Source organism: Syngnathoides biaculeatus, chromosome 7 (genome assembly GCF_019802595.1).
Source record: "Syngnathoides biaculeatus isolate LvHL_M chromosome 7, ASM1980259v1, whole genome shotgun sequence".
Taxonomy (NCBI): Eukaryota; Metazoa; Chordata; class Actinopteri; order Syngnathiformes; family Syngnathidae; genus Syngnathoides; species Syngnathoides biaculeatus.
In genome coordinates, this window is record NC_084646.1 from 23,382,359 (window position 1) to 23,402,460 (window position 20,102).

Sequence of the window (20,102 nt, forward strand, 5' to 3'; positions counted from 1 at the left end):
TACCTTTTTGGCACCGAAAGTGGAGCAGTCTGTGACTACTTTGCTCAGGCATTTTTTGTGGCACACCATCTTACAATCTGTAAGATCGTCAAATTGTACATTTATTTTTTATTTTTTGTTACACGGCAGGATTTGATAAAATTACTGTAACTCATGACTCACAGCTACACATGTAGGCCTTCTCCATCCCCCAGATGTAAGAAGTACACTGGTCACATGACTGCATGATGTTGACCTGGTAGTTGACGAACACATGATCCAAGGGGCTCTCAATCTGAAAAGACAGATGTAAACTATTAAGACTTCTTAATATTCATGCGGGTAATGCCGGAACTGACGGCCCTGAGGCTAGGTCCTGCACGTCGTTTGGCTTTATACTCGAGCACAACCGACATTCGCTGTTTTTAAAATGTGCTGCAGTTCTTCAAGATGTGTGTTGCTATCACTGGTATTGGCTGGGACGCCACAGGGTGGAGTTTCCTCTGGATTTTATGGCCATTTCTGGTACCCATTTATATTCTCCGGAACAAATAAAGCAACAACAGTGATGAGCCTGGAACAATTTCTGGTAGAACAAATGGATCTAGATGACCTGTTTATATTGCAAAATTGATCAAGGTGGCGGCGTAGGTGCATTTAAAACCATATGTGACTAGCAAAATGGACCAATCACGAAAGGTGATTTCCGTGGCATTCTGCATGGGGCGACAATTTGTGCCGTGTGCAGGTCAAGTGATACTCAAGGTCCACGTGGGCCAATGCGTCAGTCACGTGATGCAAAGCAGTACAAAGAGCCCTTTAGAAGCAGTGTTCTATAACAAACTGATAAGTAATTTCAACTTTTTGTATACTTACACTTTTATCCTTTTTCCGTCGCTTCTTCCTGGTTTTAACAGGCTGAAATAAAATCAAAAGCGTACAAGCATATGTCTGTTATTCATGGTATATAAAAAGTTAAAAGTACAAAGTGAGTGAAAGCGGATTTGTGTTTTATTACCTTGGCAGGCTCAGCTTCCTCTTTCTTCATCTCGCCTCTAATGAAGCCATCTAGCACAGATTGAAACAGGTTGACCACAAGCTGGACTTCTTCTTTTTGTCTATCACCAGCCAGGTGGATCACTTTGTTTTGGTAGCCTGTCATGAGACCTTTGTAGCCGGTTGTTGGTTTCTAGTAAAGTTTGAACCAACATGTGAGCCATTGATAAAGATGAAAGGTGGCAGGGAAAAACTAATGTCACATGGGAAAAAGACTTACAGGAAGATAGTACATAGCTTTTATGGTATCTCTGAACTCCTTGGTGGCTGTTACAAAGATTGTCTCTGTGGCTGAGAGTGACTTCCCCCTGGAGCGGAAATCATTGACCTAAGAGGAGGCACAAACAAAACATAACATTTTTTTTAAAATTTAAAATGAATTCCTAAATGAAGTGAGTAACGCACTGGATTCTTATATACCTGGTTCCCCAGAAACTCATCAAGGTGACGCAACTCATTGGCGTTCGTGATCTCTCGATCCAGTGACGCATTCCACTGCTCAGAGACGCGTGTAGCACGACTAATTTTAATGGTAGGGTTCCGGCCCAAACTTCTATTGGCACGTTCTCCTGGGAACTGGGATAACTGTCTCGATGAGTGTCCAGATGCTGGGACTAAATGATGGGAAGAATTGTTTGATATTTGCTGCTATAAAAAGTAATCAAATGTGTGATGAAAAGACTCCTTTTAACTTGACAGGCTCAAACTGGACAAAGAACACTTGGAGGAAATCGAATGTGTTTTCACTTGCCCCGCTGAAAAAATGATCAAAGTTTTCTCAGAAAGCAGTAGCAAGATTAGTTAAGACTCCAGAAATAACAATATATATATTTTTTTTATTATGTCATGAAGTCTGACTGATTTGAAAGATAGCAGTCCTGCAGAGAAAATACGCAAAAGAAGGGAATTCACTTAAGACCCCTCACGTCATACAATTTGTCAAACATTTTGAGGAAAATACGTTCTGCACGATGTTATGAGATTCATGTTTTTTTTTTTTTTTTAAATATCAGCACAGGGTAATTATGTTGTATGAGGATGACCCTAGAACCAAAAATTTAACCTAATGCAACATAGAAAATATCCTAGGTATTTGGTACAATATTCCACTTATCAAAGTTAAAGACCCTCAAAAGTGAATTCAGAGATTTGTTTCTAAATACATTAAACAAGTTTGAATTGTTGAAAACATGCAAAGACAAAGAAATATGGAGTACACTATTGTGAAAACAGTTTTAAAATGGCAGTTTTCCAGATTTTTTTGACGGGGTGGGTTATAATAGTGCTATGTGATGCACTTTCGAGTCCAGAATGAGTCTCCCCTCAGTTAATCTATCAGAACTGTCCCACTTTGTTCACATCAAAGTATGGTTCTATGATAATGGGGAGAAAAAAAATGAAAGTATGATTTTTGTTTTTAAATCTGTAATATATTGCGATGTGCGATAATACAGGGTCATTGTTGGGAAAATTCATTTTTACCAACTAGTTCAAAGTTCAGGTCACTATTTCAAATGTATGTTGGATTGGAGCAGACAGCACGCAATGGCAAAGTTGCAGTTGAAACATGTAGGACAAAATAGTTGTTAAATAAACAATCATTATTATTTACAATTTTCAAGCCTCATTTGTACACATGACAATTTTTTCCAAATCATACACATTTGGCGGGACCGGTAAAAATATTCTCTGTTATGTCTGTAATTTATTTTTTAACTTTATAGGGACTAAAATGGAGAGTGAACACTAACTTATTTTTGCACTGATTTGATAATTTTAAAACATACACTTAGTAAAAGGTATTAATTACTTTTCTATAATTTACTACACATTTTGACCAGCCTTCAAGAATTGATTGTGTAACATCTCAGTAGTTCCACTGTACTGAGGACAATTTTCAAACAATATTTGGCAGCATTTGGCACTATCAAAGGTAACGATAATGAGTAAAAGAGTATATAAAGCATGCAAAAACTACAGATCAAGAAAAACAAATCATCTGTTCTTCAAATGTCAGGATCATCATAAACAGTCTTGTAATGTCTGTCATCACCATTTATCCCCCCCCAAAAAAACAAAAAAAAAAAAACAAAAAAAAAAACACGTGATTGATTGGAATGAAAAGAATGAACATTTGCATGTCATTTACCTTCCCCTCCGGTGGGCTTTTCATTGAGAACCTGGGGAAGTGTCAACTCTCCATTGTCGGGAGTGTGAGCCTCCTTGAGTGGTCGCTTTTTCAAGATTTTGCTGAAGAAACCACCCGACCTAAAGGATTGACATTCAATTTCCTTGTTAAATTCTCTGTTAATGATGTGTTAATAAGAGCTTCCAAATCGTTACCTCTGGAATCCTGAAAGCATATGATAATCAAAGAACAATTCCATCTTAAAAAACAACTACCACCACCAACCTCCAAAAACAAACAAAAACAAAAAAAGAGCGATTACAATGTCAGAGAAAAAGTATTGTTCCAGCTGTGATACTAATAGCACAAGAAAAAGTGCCACTCAAGACCCTCTAATAAGACTGCGAATTAGCTCTGAGATAATAGATGTCTCAAATGTGTTTGTGTTTATTAAGGATTTCCATCACAGAAAAAAATTCTCTCGCAAATGTTGTGCATAGATGAACAACTTCAATCCAAATCAATTTATATTGTTTAAGATTCTTATTTTTCTCCATCTCACCACGTGTTGAATATAGTTACCTGTCTGGTGTAGATGGGGTGAAGAGGGTTGAGTCCTCTTGGTTTTTCTTCCTAAAGGAGCTTTCTTTGAAGTTCTCTGGAGACAAAATCATCTGGGGAATATATATTAAAAAATAGATATATATATTTTTAAATTGAACATGTTCCGCTATTGAGAGAATAGTTGTGATTTTCACAGTAAAATTGCCAATAGAATTTTAAATACCTCTCGCGTTAAGAGAGCGCCAGCGCCCTCAGAACATGGAGACAAACTGTCAAGTGAGGAGGAAGCTGTTTGACTTCTGCAAATAAAAAATGAATAGGTATGAAAATATTTTATGTATTTGATATAGTACATCTCGTGTAATTGACCCCTCCGTAGAAATTGCGGTATCCGCGTCGCTGACCAATCAGAGGCCAGAGATCTGCATAAGCCACGCCCCCTTTTTGGACCCGCAGTTTCTTCAGACAACGCTGCATGGTCCAGTATAGCTTCTGATGGCGTTTTATCGCATATTTGGGTTCTTTAACAATAGATATGGTTAAGAGGTGTAGTCACGGACTTTACAATAGTGACGACAGGTATCCTGAAAGGCTAGTTGGTGGAGTTCAATTCGTACCCTTTCCAAAACCGAAGACCCAGTACGAAAAATGTCTTCGATGGATCAAACTTTGTGGAAGACGGCATGATCAACTGAATCCATCTAAAATCAAACAGAACACCTATGTTTGCACGAAGGTAAGCCCTATATTTGATTTTCAATACATGTCTCATATAAATGAATTAGCAGTTCTTCGCTTGCATAACATAGCTAAGTGTGAATGATTGACACACTTGATCTGTGTTGAGCCATATTTTGCGATGATCTGACTGCACAAACGTGTCCCTTTGTTCGCGGCTACGCCGCTACGGTAAACCGGACTGTGTTTGCACGAAGGTATGCCCTATATTTGATTTTCAATACATGTCTCATATAAATTAATTAGCAGTTCTTCGCTTGCATAACATAGCTAAGTGTGAATGATTGACACACTTGATCTGTGTTGAGCGATATTTTGCGATGATCTGACTGCGCAAACGTGTCCCTTTGTTCGCGGCTAATTAGCTAAGCTAAACCGGACTAGCAGTCCTAAAAGCCTTTGACGTGCACCGAGACACGAAGACTGAAGGAAGGATGTTTGAGTACACTAAAGTAGTGATTGTCGTACTCAGTCGGGACTTACGTAGGTTCGGCACTAATTCAAGAATAATTATTGAGAGGAGCGCGTGACGTTACACAAAGAAAACGAGAGAAACAACTCGTAAATCAAGCCTCGCCTTCTTCTTTTCCTTCATACGGCGGTTCACAAACGGTTATACAGATATAAAGATTCTGCACACAAGTGTGATATGTAACATGAAAATACGAAACTGTCAATGACGAATTCGTCTTTGGGTTATAATATATTATATTATGTGGCTTCTCGGTCTTCCTCTGACTCTGGAAAGATCTTGAGCTAATATCAATGGTTTCTCCGTCGATATGCATGTAAATACCATTGAAATACCCCTCGCTGAAATACTTGAAGCCCTGCTGTCTGCTTTTCAACGATATTTCACTGTTAGCTAAGAATGCGAGTGAGAAATCAGCCGGTAAATCGGACAGTTTCGCTCTATTTTTTTCTTGCTGCGCCACACTTTTTGCTAATTGTTTGTCTGACGTAGGCGCACGTGGCGTGACGTCACTTCAGGAGGCGTGGTAAAGTGCCCTGTACGGAGGGGTCAATTGGGATCTAAACGTGAGAACATAGCCATAAAAGAAAACGTACAATGGTTGCTTGGACCTTCTTTCCTCTTTGTTATGGGGTGGAGGAGAGTTTTCGCCAGCAGTCATTTTTCCCTTCCATTTCTCAGACTTCTCTTTGACTGGTTCATGCCAGCGCTGCAGGCTCAAAGTTCCACCGTCAGTTGCGGTTTTCCCATGCAGAGAGTCATCGAGTTGCAATGATAATGAAGTGGGACGAACAACACTGAATTGGGAAGAATTTTTGGCTTCCTTTTTCCCTGCTTTTTCTTCTTTCATCTTCCAGGCCACAAATGTATACTGATCAAGTTCCTTGGTGTCGGCCCGGTCTCTTTGCTTTGATGCCTCAGGTGTTTTGCTCTCTGGAGGGGATGCTTGTTCCAGACTGGTCCCTGAGGATGACGTGGAGGCAGCTCGTAAAGTTTCTCTCTGATTGTGTTCCAACCCCCTCCGCCTCCTCTGTTCTCTCTTCTCCTGACTTTTAGATCCCTGACCCTTGGCTACAGGACGGATTAGCTTATGTTCAGAATGGGAGGTTGTAGAGGTAGTGCTGGAAGCCTGTTCCGAACATGAAGATGTGGTTTCAAGAACATTGGAGGGGATCCCAATAAAGGATAAACCATGTATTGAAACCTCTTTTTCATCTGGCTGAGGACCTTCCTCAGCCAGAGTACCGTTGGTCTCCAAATCAGACATGAGTGGTACGTGTTCACACACTCTTTTTTGCGCTTTGGGTAACCATTCATCCTCCTCGTCTTCATCCTTAACCTGCTCCTCCTCTGTGTGAGAGCTTGAGGTCACCTCTCCATTGTCCTCTCTTTGCTCATCATCTGGCTCCTGGTCAGGCAGGCTGTCATCCAGCATCTCCTCTGTAACCAGTTCTATATCTGGATCCTCTCTTGTTTGGGGCTCTTTTTGTTTTCCACCTCCCTGTTCTCTTTGTTTCAGTTCAGCTGGTTCCAATGCAGCCTTAGCTTCCAACATTTTTCTTGTTGCCTCTTCCTCCTCTTTCCTTCTTGTTTCCTCCTCTTCAGCTTTTCTTCTTTCTTCCTCTGACTCAATTCTTAACCTAATTTCTTCCTCTTCCTCCAGTTTCCTCCTTTCCTTCTCTTCCTCCAGTTTCCTCCTTTCTTCTTCTGCCTTAATTTCTTCTTCCTTCCTGTGTCGATCCTCACGTATGGAGTGGCATCTGGAACAAATCAATTACAATATGTGATATGTTTTGTCCAAGGGGTATCGTGTGTCAGCATCTGTTACCTCCTTCGTGCAGAGTGTCCTCTGACCAAGGCTTGTATCTTGGTGACACCTTGTCTTTGGCGATTATAAATTGATCTTTGTCTGTGCCCTCTCCACACAGCCTGGAGTAGAGTGACAGCCCGGCGCCTTTGCTCCTCTTTGGAGTACCTGCGCCATGAATGCTAGCAGAGAGAACAGTTGAGGGACCATGATATAATTTTAAACAGGAATACAAAAATAGGAAATGTTCAAATAATAAAGCAAAGCAGATTCATGTGTATAGTGTATTTCATACAGAAGGTAACTAACTCAATGTGCTTTACATGATTAAAAGCATTCACATTTTTCACATTTCGTGGGGAGTTCTGGTCCCCATTAACTACGAAAAATGAGGGATTACTGTAGTCTTGTCTCGCCTTATATCTTTCCCTCTGATTGTTCGGAAAAAACTTCATCCTTTTGTCTTTGAGTTGAGTTTCTACCATTTTCTTTAATAGGCTGACATACTAAATGTATCATACGACTTTACCTGGATCACCTTGGCCGACCGTCTCATGTCCATAAACTCTTTCCTCTGCAGGCAAGCTCTGAACCAGCGCTGCAGGAAGATGATCTTACGCATCACATCCTTGTGCAGCGTGTCCTGCAGCTGTTGCCGCTCCAGTTCTTTCAAAAAGACCTGAACAGACAGCAAAAAATATAGCTTTCATGCATACCACCTTTAAACAGACATGCAGGTTAAGTTAAAAAAAAAAAAAAAAAGAAAAGAAACTCAACACCTGATGGTTTACCTTAGTTTTGCCTATTTGGTATGTGGTGGTATCCAAACCAATTTTTTTGTCTAGCAAAGCAGAAATATCTTCCTTAGAAGCTGTGGAGTCCTTCGGCAGCAAAACCCTGAACTGCTCTAAAAATTCCTACAGACAACAACACAACAAATCATTATTATAGAGTTGAGGAAAAAAATCCACAGAATTATGTAGGTACTAACGTAAACTCCACATTACCTGGAATGTGTATTTGGCTCCATAGCCAGACCTCCTAATTCGAACAGTCTCCAGCATTCCGGTGTAACAGAGCTGCTGGAGCACCAAGGCCTCATCAAGATACATCTCTTTCTATTCATATACAAGGAGAAGAAGAAAAGCATAATAAATGCGGAGGAAATGAAGGAGTTATCAGTGCAATCGACTGAGCAATGTCAAGATTTCTGCAAATAATACTTGAAAGTGAACTTTGTTTTAAATAATTAAAACTCATCTATCCAGTCTCAATATCGCTAATTCTCACTAGGGTCGCAGGTGTGCTGGCACCTGGCTTATCCTTTAGGCAAGAGGCATATTCATATTGCAAACTCTGCAAAGATGAGGCAGAAAAGCCAGTCCTCAGAACCATGAGGAAGATGTGCAAATCCGTCCTCAGCTGTACATATTTTGTCTATTCCACAGGTGTCAAGCTCATGACTTGGGGTCAGTTTTGCCCGCCACATCAAATTATGTCTGTCAACTTCATGTTTGTTGCTAAAATATCAAAACTGCATTTTTAATTCTGTTGGAGTATTGGAAGCATTTATTTGTTAGCAATCCCCCTTTTAAAATAAATGGACTATTAATTATTTTTTTTTTACTGGCTTCTAATTTCAAAACTAGTTTATCAGAATCAGATTCATTGGCCAAGTGTGTAAAAACACAAAAAGAATTATTCTCGCGCTGCCCTGGTATGACATTCAGAAGAACAACAAAGCAAACAAATCAAATCACTGACAAATCACTACTAATCTGTCTTACCTTTTCAGCATTGGAGCGGATACAGCGGATGAAGAAAGGCTCTGCTTTATTCAGAGTTTCCAAGAGTTTGGTCAGAGATGTCTATTTAGAATGAATGATTGAATAAATAAAAACTTTTTGGAAATGTTCAGGATTTTTCCTGGAGGATGTGGCTGCCTTAGATTAGATTGTTAAAACGTTACCTGAAATTGGGCACTGATGCTGGGGGCCTTTTTCTTTTTGTGTAGATGGAGAAGCGATTTGGTGGTGCGATCATGTAGAGTTAGGCTGACAATGAACTTCAGGGATTGAGAATCCAACAGGTTCTGCCCAGTAAGAGTAAATATTTTCTTAAATGACATGATTTGGTAGCAACTGCACAAGCATGCCAAGTTACAAGCATAGCTCAGAAACGTTTGAATCATTTGATACCTTGGGGATGACCTGCTTCTGTTTAGCTCCCTTGTTTTTCCTGTGGAAAATGGAGACAGAATATAAAGTGAGTTTGAGAACTACAACTAGAGGTGTCATGACGGAGTGACTGAAGCCAAGTTAGTACAGACTTCTTCATGCGCTGTCAAGTCAGTGATGAAATTCAGGGTTGTACCTGAAAGGCAGGATCACTGATACCTCAGTTTGAATGGATGAGTGTGTAAGAATGATGTACAGGAAGAGGAAGGAGTTAGTTCACAGCAAGAGATGGGATGAAAATTTACCCCGGGGACTGTCGGCATACACAGACAGACATGCTTGCTTGCTACCGGCACTACATATGCATAACACATTCATATTCAGTGTCATGTTGCTAGAACTGACATGACATGCTGAAGGGTCACTGTTCCTTACATGCCTTCTGATTATTAATCATGCCGTGTATATTATAGTATTCAGCACGTTTAAGCTCCAGCCTTCAAGGAATCTATCTGATAAAAAAGGGAGCTTGCTGTTTAATGTTTTCATTAGATTCAGTCACATGACTGCTACAATTTCTATTTCCCTGAGCTGACTGCACTGATTTTGGCGAGCTTCGACACCACCCAGTCTGTCAGCAGACTCACTGGAGGACATGTCGAGGGAAGCGGAGACGACCCCAGGACTGCAACAGCTTGCGAGGGTCCTCACCATCCAGCTGCAAGTTCTTAATGGAGCTGATGATCTGTGCATGCATGTCTCTGATCACACGACACACACAAAGATATAAAGTGTGGATGGAGAGAATGGGAAAGGGAGGTAAAAAAATTTATGTAAAAATAAGAGGGAAAAAAAGGATGAGATCATAAATGTGTGTTTATAAACACTTTGAAAACCTCACAGAAAACCAGACCAACAGATACCCAAGATGGAAACACACAGGGCAGGATAGTTGGGGGTCTGACAGTGAGAAACATTGAAAGTCTGCTCATCCGTGAAGAATAACTCACAGAATGCAAACTCCCACTCTCCATGTTTATTTACAGGGAGACCACAGAGCATACTGAACCATCCAACCATGCTGCCCTATCCCTTTTGAAGAAGAAAAACAAACTCACATACAGAAGATAGAGTGAATGGAGCTCGGTGGTATTATGGGTGGCATTATTCACACCAATTTCGCTTCGAATGTGGTAGTCAACATGCACATGTCCGCCTCTGGTTCCATGCTGGAGGGACTCCAAGTTATTTGTGTTGATTTAATTCAAATTACTGGGCTAAACGCCAAGTTGGTGAGGTTAATTAATACTGAGACTTATCTCAGAGCTGGTTCATGCAATACTTTTCTATACTTACCATGTGTGACCATGAAATCAGGAGACAGGCAGGCAGGAAAGGAATGGGCAACACAAAAGAATCTCACTGAACAGTGAACCCAACCTTGCAATAGCAGATCTGAACAGTCCTGATTGAGTTAATCAGCGTAACAATGTAGTATGAAGATCTGAAAGCCTGAGGTAAGGGTTAAAGCTCAGAGGAGTCTGTCTTAAAAATATTCTATGATGATTTACTGTATTCTCAGAAAGCTAAACGCTCCATTCTTATCTATTTCAAAAGACAACTTGGACCTGTAACAACACTTAATTTCTTTTAACAGTCAACAGTTGGTACATGGAATTTGAGCTGCACACGTTTATGGCCACCAACACAAGAAATATAACAGAGGAGCTAATTCATAAAATGGTGATGACAATGAGGTTAGAGAAATTTCTTGCACTCTGGCTCCATAGGACACCAAAATCAGAATCATTCCAAGCTAGTCGTACTTTCATTATGGTTTGCTATGCATTTTATACGATTTAGTCAGGAAGTAAATTAAGAGAGGGAAGCAAACCAGTCTACCTGTTGCCCAAAATAAGCATGAATTCTTCCTGCCTGCCTGCCTGGTCTCATGGGTTCACCCACTTCTCTTGTCCACTCTTCACTTACTTTTTAGTCTCATAGCTAGCAAAGATGTCTTCAAAGGCCTCTAGAGGGCGCTCCTCTGAGTGATCAAAGTAGAAATCGAGCATAGATGCTCTTCTGCGGAGGGGAGAGGAGAGAGCCACACACACTGTGGTCACCAAAAAGTGTTAAGCGGGAAAGGAGAGTGCGGGTTTGTAAAAATGTCCCTCTTCAGCTCATCCCGTACCACAGAACAAGTCAGAAGGTACCACACAGTATCAAACAGAAAATGGTTCCATGAAGGCAGAATTTTGTTATAATTTCAGTGAATGTTTAACCGAAGGTGTTAAAAAAAAATGCAAAAAGAGAGAGCCATAAGCACCAACATACTGACTCCACATCACCAGTGACGAGGCTGTCCCCCAAAGGAAAAAGACTGGACGGTTAGAAAACCAGTTCAACCATAACAAAACGGTGATACCATCAATGAATTTGTTATTCAAATACCGCATATCTGTGTCCTTACTTGTACATTCGCTCTATTGGAGCATTGGCCTGCTGAATCTCTCCCAAGGGAGTTCTGGATGTTGGCCGTACAACACCTATGAAAGGAACAAAAAAAGAAAAACTATTAAAAAAAATAGTTAAAAAATAATAGCCACGTGACTGCATCAGTTTTGGTTCTTCTAAACTTGGTTTAATCTTAATCCACTTCCCAAAATCCTACGTCACTGGTCTGCTTTTGCAAACAGCAGAATAGTGTAAAGGATTTGTGCACTTTGAGAAAAACGTCAGAAATCGGCTAAAGCCTCACGTTTCTGGCCTTAATATTCTTTTGCTGACCTGAAAGGCTTTTATTATAGAGTAGAGAAACTGCAGAACCCTAAAGCTTTGTGTATAAAATGATCAAAGGCCATACCTGCAATGTATTTTTTTCTCCACAGTGATGAAAATGTACCTTATTTTCATTGACTGGAACGCAATTCATTGCTAAATTCCTCCCAACTTTAAATTATTATTTCACCCCAAAGCCACCTAATAGCAACACCACTGTTGTTACCTGAAGTCTTGGCAGCCCACGTGCGACCAGCCTCATTAAAGGCAGCCATGCCTCTGATGGTGGCGCGCAAGATGCCCCATCGAAACATGGCCACGGGGTCCATGCCTATGAGCTGCCGCACATACGCTCGGTCACTGCTCCGCAATAATGCCACAATGTCTGGACGCATATGATCTGTGTTTTTCTCACGGAAATCCTGCAGTGGTCAAACATAAAAAAAAATAAACAGTTGTGACGTAAAAAAATGTTGAGTGTTTGTTACTGTGTGCATTGTACTCCATACCTTGATTTGGTATTTGACTTTTCCAGCAAAGTGTTGAATGACAAAAGCAGGCTCCATAACTGGTGTGGAAACAAAGTATTTGTTCCCCTGGTGCTGCTGCTTGAATTTGGCTAATAGAGTTTCATCTGTGGCATGGGGGAAGCTGGATAAGAAGTAAAGAAAATAATGAGATGAGAAGGGTCAAGTAAAATGAGGAAGGGGAACTAGTATATCACATGTTCAGCTGCAACAAACAAAACCAATGTCATTCTTACTTGCTCTCCTCATCCAGCAAGTACAGCAGACCGGTAGGTTTCTTGCTGATGAGATGGATACAGCCCACATTGTCTATGTAATCTATGTTGTGCCAAGTGATTCCTTCTGCTTGGTACTCCTCCTGCAGAATAAAATTCCATATAACAGTTTGTAATTAAGGAAAATTCCAGTTTTAATGTGAATTTTGTGAAGATTTAATTTGTGCATACATGTAACATTATACAACGTGCTACAATTAGTTTTACATTTAATTGAAGAGTTTGAGGAAAAAAAGCCATCTAACCTGATGGTAGTAATAAGAGGTCACTCACCTGCTCCAGATTAAATATATGATGATTGAAATAATACTGCAGCTGCTCATTTGCATAGTTGATGCAAAACTGTTCAAAGCTGTTGGTCTCAAAGTCCTCAAAGCCAAATATGTCAAGGACACCGATTGACAAGCGCTACAGGAGAGAAAACAATGGCGTCAAGACTGCTATTTGTGAGAACTGTAAATATTCATGTGTTGTATCTCACGGGGACAGATTCTTCCATGTCTCGTTTGTTAAGGAGTGCATGATTAATGCGTAGGACAATCCAGTCAAATAAGGCACTGTATAGAGATTTTGCCATCGAGTCTCTGGCCGTGATTGCCTGAAGTGAGAGGAAGGATAGAAAGAAGTGATGTCGATTCCCAACAAATACAATTATTGTGAATAGGAAGCTAGAGGCCAACAGATACCTCAGAGTGGCTATAGGAGAGGATGAGCTTGTCATTGACTGTAACTGTTTTTCTCTTTGTCAGCGCCTCAATGAGCAGTTCCTCTTTCACCTGAGGGTAACAACCATGTTTAAGGCTTACAAAAAGCAGACCAAAGATGGACCCATTTAGTAAAATACAGACAAGGTTACCTTCAGCAGGTCAGATAGAGTGCCTAAGACCTCTGGTGGGCCCACCTCCAAGCCTTCATCGCGGCCCGTTGACTTCTTCTGGTAGGTCACGTTGCCAAGATACAAGATGGCCGAAAGTACAGAAAAAATCCTGCAATAAAGAAACTCCGTTTAAATGTGGAATACAGGAATGAGTGTCAAAACATGACCTCAAATCCTGTTATGATTGTAGTTTTAATACGTAGGAAACTGAAAAAGATCCATTGTATCAACACACTACTCTCTTTCACTAACTTGTTTTAATTTTATTCCTTTTTTTGGCTTTTAAGAAAATACTCGGACAAAACACATCACAGCACTGACAGGAAATTTGCAGGGACTCATTTCAGTTTGCAATTCCTTTCCTAACATTTTCCTAGCCATGTTTTGAAGAAGGTATGTTTGTGTGTATTTTAGCTCTCCTAGATCCTTTACCGTATCTACAGTGAAGAAAATAAGTATTTGAACACCCTGGTATATTGCAAGTTCTCCCACTTAGAAATCATGGAGGGGTCTGAAATTTTCGTCATAGGTACATGTCCACTGGGAGACAGATAATCTAAAAAGAAATGATTTCTTTTAAACAATTTATTTGTGTGATACAGCTGCAAATAAGTATTTGAACACCTGTCCATCAGCTAGAATTCTGACCTTCAAAGACTTGTTAGTCCACCTTTAAAAGCACCTGTGTGAGGTTGTTAGCTGCATAAAGACACCTGTCCACCCCATACAATCAGTAAGACAAAATTGTACAACTCCACACGTCTGGAAAGGGCTACGGAGAAATTGCCAAGCACCTTGGTGAAAACAAGGTCCAGTGTTGGAGGAATCATGAGAAACTAGAAGAAGCTAAATATGTCAGTCAATCACAATTGGTGTGGATCCCCATGCAAGATATGACCTTGTGGTGTTTCAATGATCCCTAGAAAGGTGAGGAATCAGCCCAGAACTACACGACAGGACTTGCTCAATGACCTGAAAAGAGCTGGGACCACCGTTTCCAAGATGACTGTTGGTAATACACCAAGACGCCATGATTTGAAATCATGCATGGCACGGAAGGTTCCTCTGCTTAAACCAGTGCATGTCAAGGTCCGTCTTAGGTTTGCCAATGACCATTTGGGTGATACAGAGGAGTCATGTTAGAAAGTTTTGGGGTTGGATGAGACCAAAATGGAACTTTTTGGTCGTAATTCCATGTGTTTGGAGGAAGACGAATAATGAGTTCCATCCCGAGTACACCATCCCTACTCTGAGGCATGGGGGTGGTAGCATCATGCTTTGGGGGTGTTTTTCTGCACGTGGAACAGGACGACTGCACTGTATTAAGGACAGTTTGACTGCGGCCATGTATTGTGAGATTTTGGGGAACAACCTCTTTCCCTCAGTCAGAGCATTGAAGATGGGTTGTGAGAGGGTGTTTCAACATGACAATGACCTGAAGCTCACAGCCAGGTAAACCAAGGAGTGGCTCCGTAAGAAGTATATAAAAATTCTGGTGTGGCCGAGCCAGTCTCCAGACCTAAACCCAATAGAAGATCTTTGGAGGGAGCTGAAACTTGGTGTTTCTCGCGACAGCCCAGAAACCTTTTTGATCTAGAAAAGATCTGTGTGGAGGAGTGGGCCAAAATCAATCCTGCAGTGTGTGCAAACATGGTGAACAACTACAGGAGTAATTGCAAACAAAGGCTACTGTACCAAATATTAGTATTGGTTTTCTCAGATGTCCAAGTACAGCACTTATTTGCAGGTGTATCACACAAATAAATCGTTTTAAAAAAATAAATAAATAAATCATACAAACATATATGTGCGTTCATCTGAGATGACACGCTGTGGCGACCCCGAAAGGGACAAGCCGAAAGAAACATACATTGTGATTTCTGGAATATTCTTTTTTGATTCTCTTTCTCACAGTGGACATGCACCTACGATGAAATTTAAGACCCCTCCATGATTTGTAAGTGGGAGAACTTGCAATATAGCAGGGTGTTAAAATACTTATTGTCTTCACTGAAAGTTGTCTGGGGCTTCACGACCCAGGTATGATCACACATGGCAAACAGGTCCTATGTGAGGGACCGGACAAAGCACAGCTAAAATACCCCTATGATGAATAAAATAAATGGATGTTGGTTTCCCTTGCCTGCACATGGGTCACTGGGGCCCCCCGCTAAGGAGGTAATGGTTGGGCCGGCACCAATGGGGCCAGGCCAGAAACAGCTTGAAATGGTAACTTGAGTTTCCTGTCCCATGGGCTTGCCAAATGTGGGAGGGGCCATAGGGGCCAGGGGCAGTGAGAGATGTGGGGTTGGTGAAGTCAAGGACCTTGGCGATCTGATCCTTGGCTAAAGAAGCTGGCTCTCAGGATGTGGAATCTCACCTCTCAGGCAGGGATGTAGCACGAGCTGGTTTGTGAGGTCAGATTAGATATAGTTAAGCTCTCCTTGACTCATGGCTTGAGGTCTGGTAGCAGTCCTCTTGAGAGGGGTTGGACTCTCCACTCTTCTCTCCTCTTCCAATCTGGAGTTCCTCATGGTGTGAGGTGCTCAGCAGGTTTGTGTATACTCTGCCCCGTGCTCAGTTCTTTTACATTTGGGTTCACCTCAGTGGATGAGAGGGTAGCCTCCCACCAATAGGTCCTGACTGTTGTTTGTTTGTCTTGGCTCTCCCTTAGATAGGGAGAGAAGCTCAGTCGTATGGGAGAGGCTCAGAGTAGAGGTTCTGCTACTCCACAGTGGGAGGAACCAGAAGAGGTGGGTTGGGCATCCCTGGTGAGGTGTTTCAGGCACGTCTCTCTGGGATGAGACCACGGGGACGACCCAGGAAAGGCTGGAGAGTGTGTCTCCTGGCTGGCCTTGGAAGTGGATAAAGTGGCTGGAGAGGGGAAAATGTGGACGTCCCTGCTAAAGCTACTGCACAGCGACTTGAACTCATCTAAGCGGAAGACGATGGATGGGTGTTTTGAAGAATAGATTTTTTTGTTGATGAACAAGGCATTCAATGAAAGGTATATTATCAAAAAGCACAATTACACTGATTATTCACTTACTGCTTCTTGGTAGCTGGAAGGAAGCCAACCATCTCCATGGCCTGCTGTAGTCTTTCAAAGTCATGATGCAAATCCTCCTCATCTTCTATCTTAAAGTTTTGCTACAGAAAATGGATAAACTGTTATGTGAGTATGAAAAAACTATGCCAAAATGGACAGAAAAAAGAGGTGGGTGACTAAATTAACAAAAACAAAAAGCTTATACAGCATATATTAAGAAAAAAAAAAAACAGTATTTTCACGACATGCTAACTACTAGGTGTAATCCAATGTAGACGGGATATGATTCTATACATCCTACCTGCTTGAGGTAGAAGTAGTCTTCAGGTGGCAACAACTTAAACTCCTTTCTTTCCTCTTCAGAAGCTCCCAACAACAGGTAGTAAAAGACATGATAGTTCCTAAAAAGAACAAATTGTGGATAAAATAAACTAAACACAGAATGCTTTGTTTTACATGCATACTGTACATCTGCATTTATCCAAGGAGAGAGCTAGAGCCTATCCCAGCTAACTTCAGCTATCAGACAAACTACACCCCGAACTGGTCGCCAGCCAGTCGCAGGGCAGAAAGACACCACCACTAAGCGGGAATCGATCCCACGCTGCCTGCACCAAGCATCTGTACCACACTACACTATCACTGTCTCACTCACTCACTCACTCACTCACTCACTCACTCACTCACTCACTCACACACTATATATATGTATACAGATACCTAAACACACAAATTTCTATACATATGTGATACAGAATAGGGATGGCCCATGCTTCAGTTGTTAGCTTCACCCATGTCATATGATCTCCGTCTGCTAAAGTTATTATGCTGAAGAACATGTTCATCCTAGGTGAATATTTCAATGTTGGTGGATTTAAGTCAAAGATCCTAAATCATGCGCAACTTCCAGAGGACTCCTGGGGAAACGTTCAACATTTACAAAGAGGCCATGAAGGCTAGACAAAGAAAGGGAGAGAGTTTGAGATCCTGAACGTCCTTACCTCTCATTCTTCTCTCTGGAGACCAACCGAGATTTCTCCAGGAGATATTTCTCCACCACAGCACTGAAAGGTAAGAACACGGAAGAGTGGTGAGGAAGAAGAAAAACAATGAACATGAATCACTTAACACTAGAGGTCACCACGTGTTTGTGTGTGCTAGTGTGTGTGTTCGGATCATGGAAGAAAGTGGACGAGTAAGAAAGGGGAGAAACAGGAGGCGAAATGAAAACAGATGGTCGGAACAATAAAAAGGTGAACATAGCATCGGGTCAGATCAAAGATATACAACAATAACAGCTACTAGAGACAATGGCGCGCTTAATTTATTGTATCAAAAAGTGAATGTGTAACACAGAGGCTCCCCATCGGCTTCTGAGAAAAAGGAAAGGTATGCTCTCAGATAACAACAGCAATAGCCAGGCAAAAGAACTCTGATGCCAGTACTCAATGACAAACTGACCAGAAAGTCTTTTGAACGCCTCATGGTGGACTACCTCAAGAGCGTCACAGGTCCCTTGCTGGATGCCCTGGAGCAAACCGTCTGCAGATGATCCAGTCAACATGGGACTGTACTTCATCCTGGAACACCTTGACAGCACGGGGACCTATGCGAGGATCCTGTTTGTAGATTTAGCTCTACATTCAACACTATCATCCCCTAACTCCTCTCCTCCAAGCCTCTCCAGCTAAGCGTTTTGTCTTCAATCTTCCAGTGCATTTACAGCTGGGGGAGGCCACCTCATCCAGACGAACCACTTGCACCGGGTAACCCAAGGTTGTGTCCTCCCTCTGCTAATCTCTCTCTCTCTCAACACAAACGTGCGGTCCTCAATGCACTTGGCTGCCAAACTCATGAAGTTTTCAGAAGACACCACAGTCATCGGCCTTATCGAAATCCGTGACGATTCTGCATATCGACAGGAAGTGGAGAGGTTGGGGCTTTGTTGTGCCCGACCCAACATGGACTTGAACACGCTAAAGACTGTAGAGATGACTGTGGACTTGAGAGAGATTCTTCACCACAGCTTCCCCTGATGTTGTTCAACTCCCTTGCATCAACTGGTGAGACCTTCGAGTTCCAGGGAATTACAGTGGTACCTCTACTTATGAACCTCTCCAGCAAAAAATTCAGGTTACTAAACCCTCCTCGGAAAAATAGTGTCTCTAGCTAGAAGGAAAATTCAGGATACGAAAGGATAAAAATAGCCGCTGTATTTGTAGCCCCCAAATTCCACAGATTGGAATTAATTAGGCTATTTAGATGTAAAAAGTGCTTCAATTTCTGAAAAATTGACATGACTTCCAGAATGAATTCATTTTGTATGTAGAGGTACCATTGTACAGTTTCTCAGGACCTCAGGTGGGAGACTAATAACTTCATCCTCAAAAAGGCACAGCAGAGGACGTACTTCCTGCGGCTCCGGTAACGGCCTGCCATGGAGCTGTTGAGACAGTTCTAGACATTGGTCATCACATCAGTACTGTGCTCCTCCATCACATCTGGTTTGGTGCTAGCATTGAACCATTTTGTAATTTAGGCAAACTGAAGGCTTTTTTGCACTGTACAGGACACTTGGCAGATTAACTACACTGAGGAGGGGTGCCCTCATCCAGTGCGGTGATGCGATACTAGGGGCGGCCGGCAGACCCTGCGGCGTTTTAGTGCACCTTCACAAAGCGCCGAGGCTTCAGTTCTCAAACATAATCAAATGTGGCCTACCTGTTTATAAAATATTCTTGCTCAGAAGAAAAAGAGCGACAACAATGACCCAGAGTTATGTTTTTCTTTTGCAATAGACCTGTACCAATGACGCTATAAGAAAGCTGTGCTAACTGGCCAGAAGAGCTGTAAAATATGCCTGAGTCGCTATTAATAAATGTCTTGTGTGCCCAACCTCATAGCTTGATCATAAAAAAAAAATCTGTTTGTATTGGAAAAGGATGATCCACTACTGGATAAAGTGGAAGAAAATGCATGGAGGGAAATGTATGTTTTTATTTCTCAAATGTTTTTGCCTCAAATGGGTTTTGCTCTTTGGTTTCATTCTATAATACAGTAGTGTACCTTTTTTTTTTTTTTTTAGATCTATAAAGGTTTGAAGTTTTGAATGTTTAATTGAGAGAATATGTGAGAACATGTTAATGCCTCAGAAAAGTTAGTCTGTGGTTAGGGGTTTAACAGCCTTAAAGCAAATGGGGTGAAAAAAACTGTAAAAGAAAAAATACAAAATGAAAAACAAAAATCTGTAAACAAACATGCACTGTAAATGAAAAAAAACCTGTAAATGCAAAAACATTCTTTCAAGGAAAAAAATATATATAAAAAAATAAAATCAACTTCAGATTTCACTGAACGCGGAGTATTTTTCAGACTGGAGTCACATGACCATGCAAAAAGGAAGTGATTATGCTAAAGAAGTAGTTACATTATTTGAATGGCAGATTACAGGATGAGACCAAAAATAACAAATATAGCCATTTAAATAACTTTGCATGGTATTGTAAATTTTGCGGCGTTAATTACTTACCCTCGCACCACCCCGGTCTCAAGATAATTAACCTGGATGAATTTTCCAAAACGGCTGGAGTTGTTATTGTGGGCTGTCTTGGCGTTTCCAAAGGCCTAAGGAAGGTAAAAGAGAAAAAAAAAAAACCCCAAGGGGTTGTTTAAGGG

The 20,102-nt window shown here is 41.3% G+C and overlaps 1 protein-coding gene across 6 annotated transcripts in view; it reads right to left on the reverse strand.

Annotated features, from left to right (window-relative positions):
• Nucleotides 1-20,102, reverse strand: part of si:zfos-588f8.1 — an 84,676-nt gene that overhangs the window by 14,315 nt on the left and 50,259 nt on the right. For 2 of the 6 annotated variants that reach the window (XM_061826341.1, XM_061826340.1), the window contains exons 5-35: nucleotides 19,957-20,051; nucleotides 17,429-17,491; nucleotides 16,729-16,828; nucleotides 16,428-16,528; nucleotides 13,358-13,487; nucleotides 13,188-13,277; nucleotides 12,983-13,099; nucleotides 12,775-12,909; nucleotides 12,463-12,584; nucleotides 12,209-12,350; nucleotides 11,926-12,121; nucleotides 11,392-11,467; nucleotides 10,911-11,003; nucleotides 9,569-9,682; nucleotides 8,943-8,982; nucleotides 8,714-8,836; nucleotides 8,532-8,612; nucleotides 7,752-7,862; nucleotides 7,536-7,661; nucleotides 7,274-7,423; nucleotides 6,766-6,926; nucleotides 5,534-6,697; nucleotides 3,951-4,026; nucleotides 3,746-3,837; nucleotides 3,185-3,303; nucleotides 1,456-1,649; nucleotides 1,256-1,363; nucleotides 998-1,168; nucleotides 856-897; nucleotides 163-274; nucleotides 4-77 (exon numbers count right to left, since the gene is read on the reverse strand). In XM_061826341.1, coding sequence (XP_061682325.1) covers nucleotides 4-77; nucleotides 163-274; nucleotides 856-897; nucleotides 998-1,168; nucleotides 1,256-1,363; nucleotides 1,456-1,649; nucleotides 3,185-3,303; nucleotides 3,746-3,837; nucleotides 3,951-4,026; nucleotides 5,534-6,697; nucleotides 6,766-6,926; nucleotides 7,274-7,423; nucleotides 7,536-7,661; nucleotides 7,752-7,862; nucleotides 8,532-8,612; nucleotides 8,714-8,836; nucleotides 8,943-8,982; nucleotides 9,569-9,682; nucleotides 10,911-11,003; nucleotides 11,392-11,467; nucleotides 11,926-12,121; nucleotides 12,209-12,350; nucleotides 12,463-12,584; nucleotides 12,775-12,909; nucleotides 12,983-13,099; nucleotides 13,188-13,277; nucleotides 13,358-13,487; nucleotides 16,428-16,528; nucleotides 16,729-16,828; nucleotides 17,429-17,491; nucleotides 19,957-20,051 — 4,518 coding nt within the window. The remainder of the gene's footprint in view (nucleotides 1-3; nucleotides 78-162; nucleotides 275-855; nucleotides 898-997; nucleotides 1,169-1,255; nucleotides 1,364-1,455; nucleotides 1,650-3,184; nucleotides 3,304-3,745; nucleotides 3,838-3,950; nucleotides 4,027-5,533; nucleotides 6,698-6,765; nucleotides 6,927-7,273; nucleotides 7,424-7,535; nucleotides 7,662-7,751; nucleotides 7,863-8,531; nucleotides 8,613-8,713; nucleotides 8,837-8,942; nucleotides 8,983-9,568; nucleotides 9,683-10,910; nucleotides 11,004-11,391; nucleotides 11,468-11,925; nucleotides 12,122-12,208; nucleotides 12,351-12,462; nucleotides 12,585-12,774; nucleotides 12,910-12,982; nucleotides 13,100-13,187; nucleotides 13,278-13,357; nucleotides 13,488-16,427; nucleotides 16,529-16,728; nucleotides 16,829-17,428; nucleotides 17,492-19,956; nucleotides 20,052-20,102) is intronic. The other 4 variants (XM_061826345.1, XM_061826343.1, XM_061826342.1 and 1 more) reach the window with 3 other exon arrangements.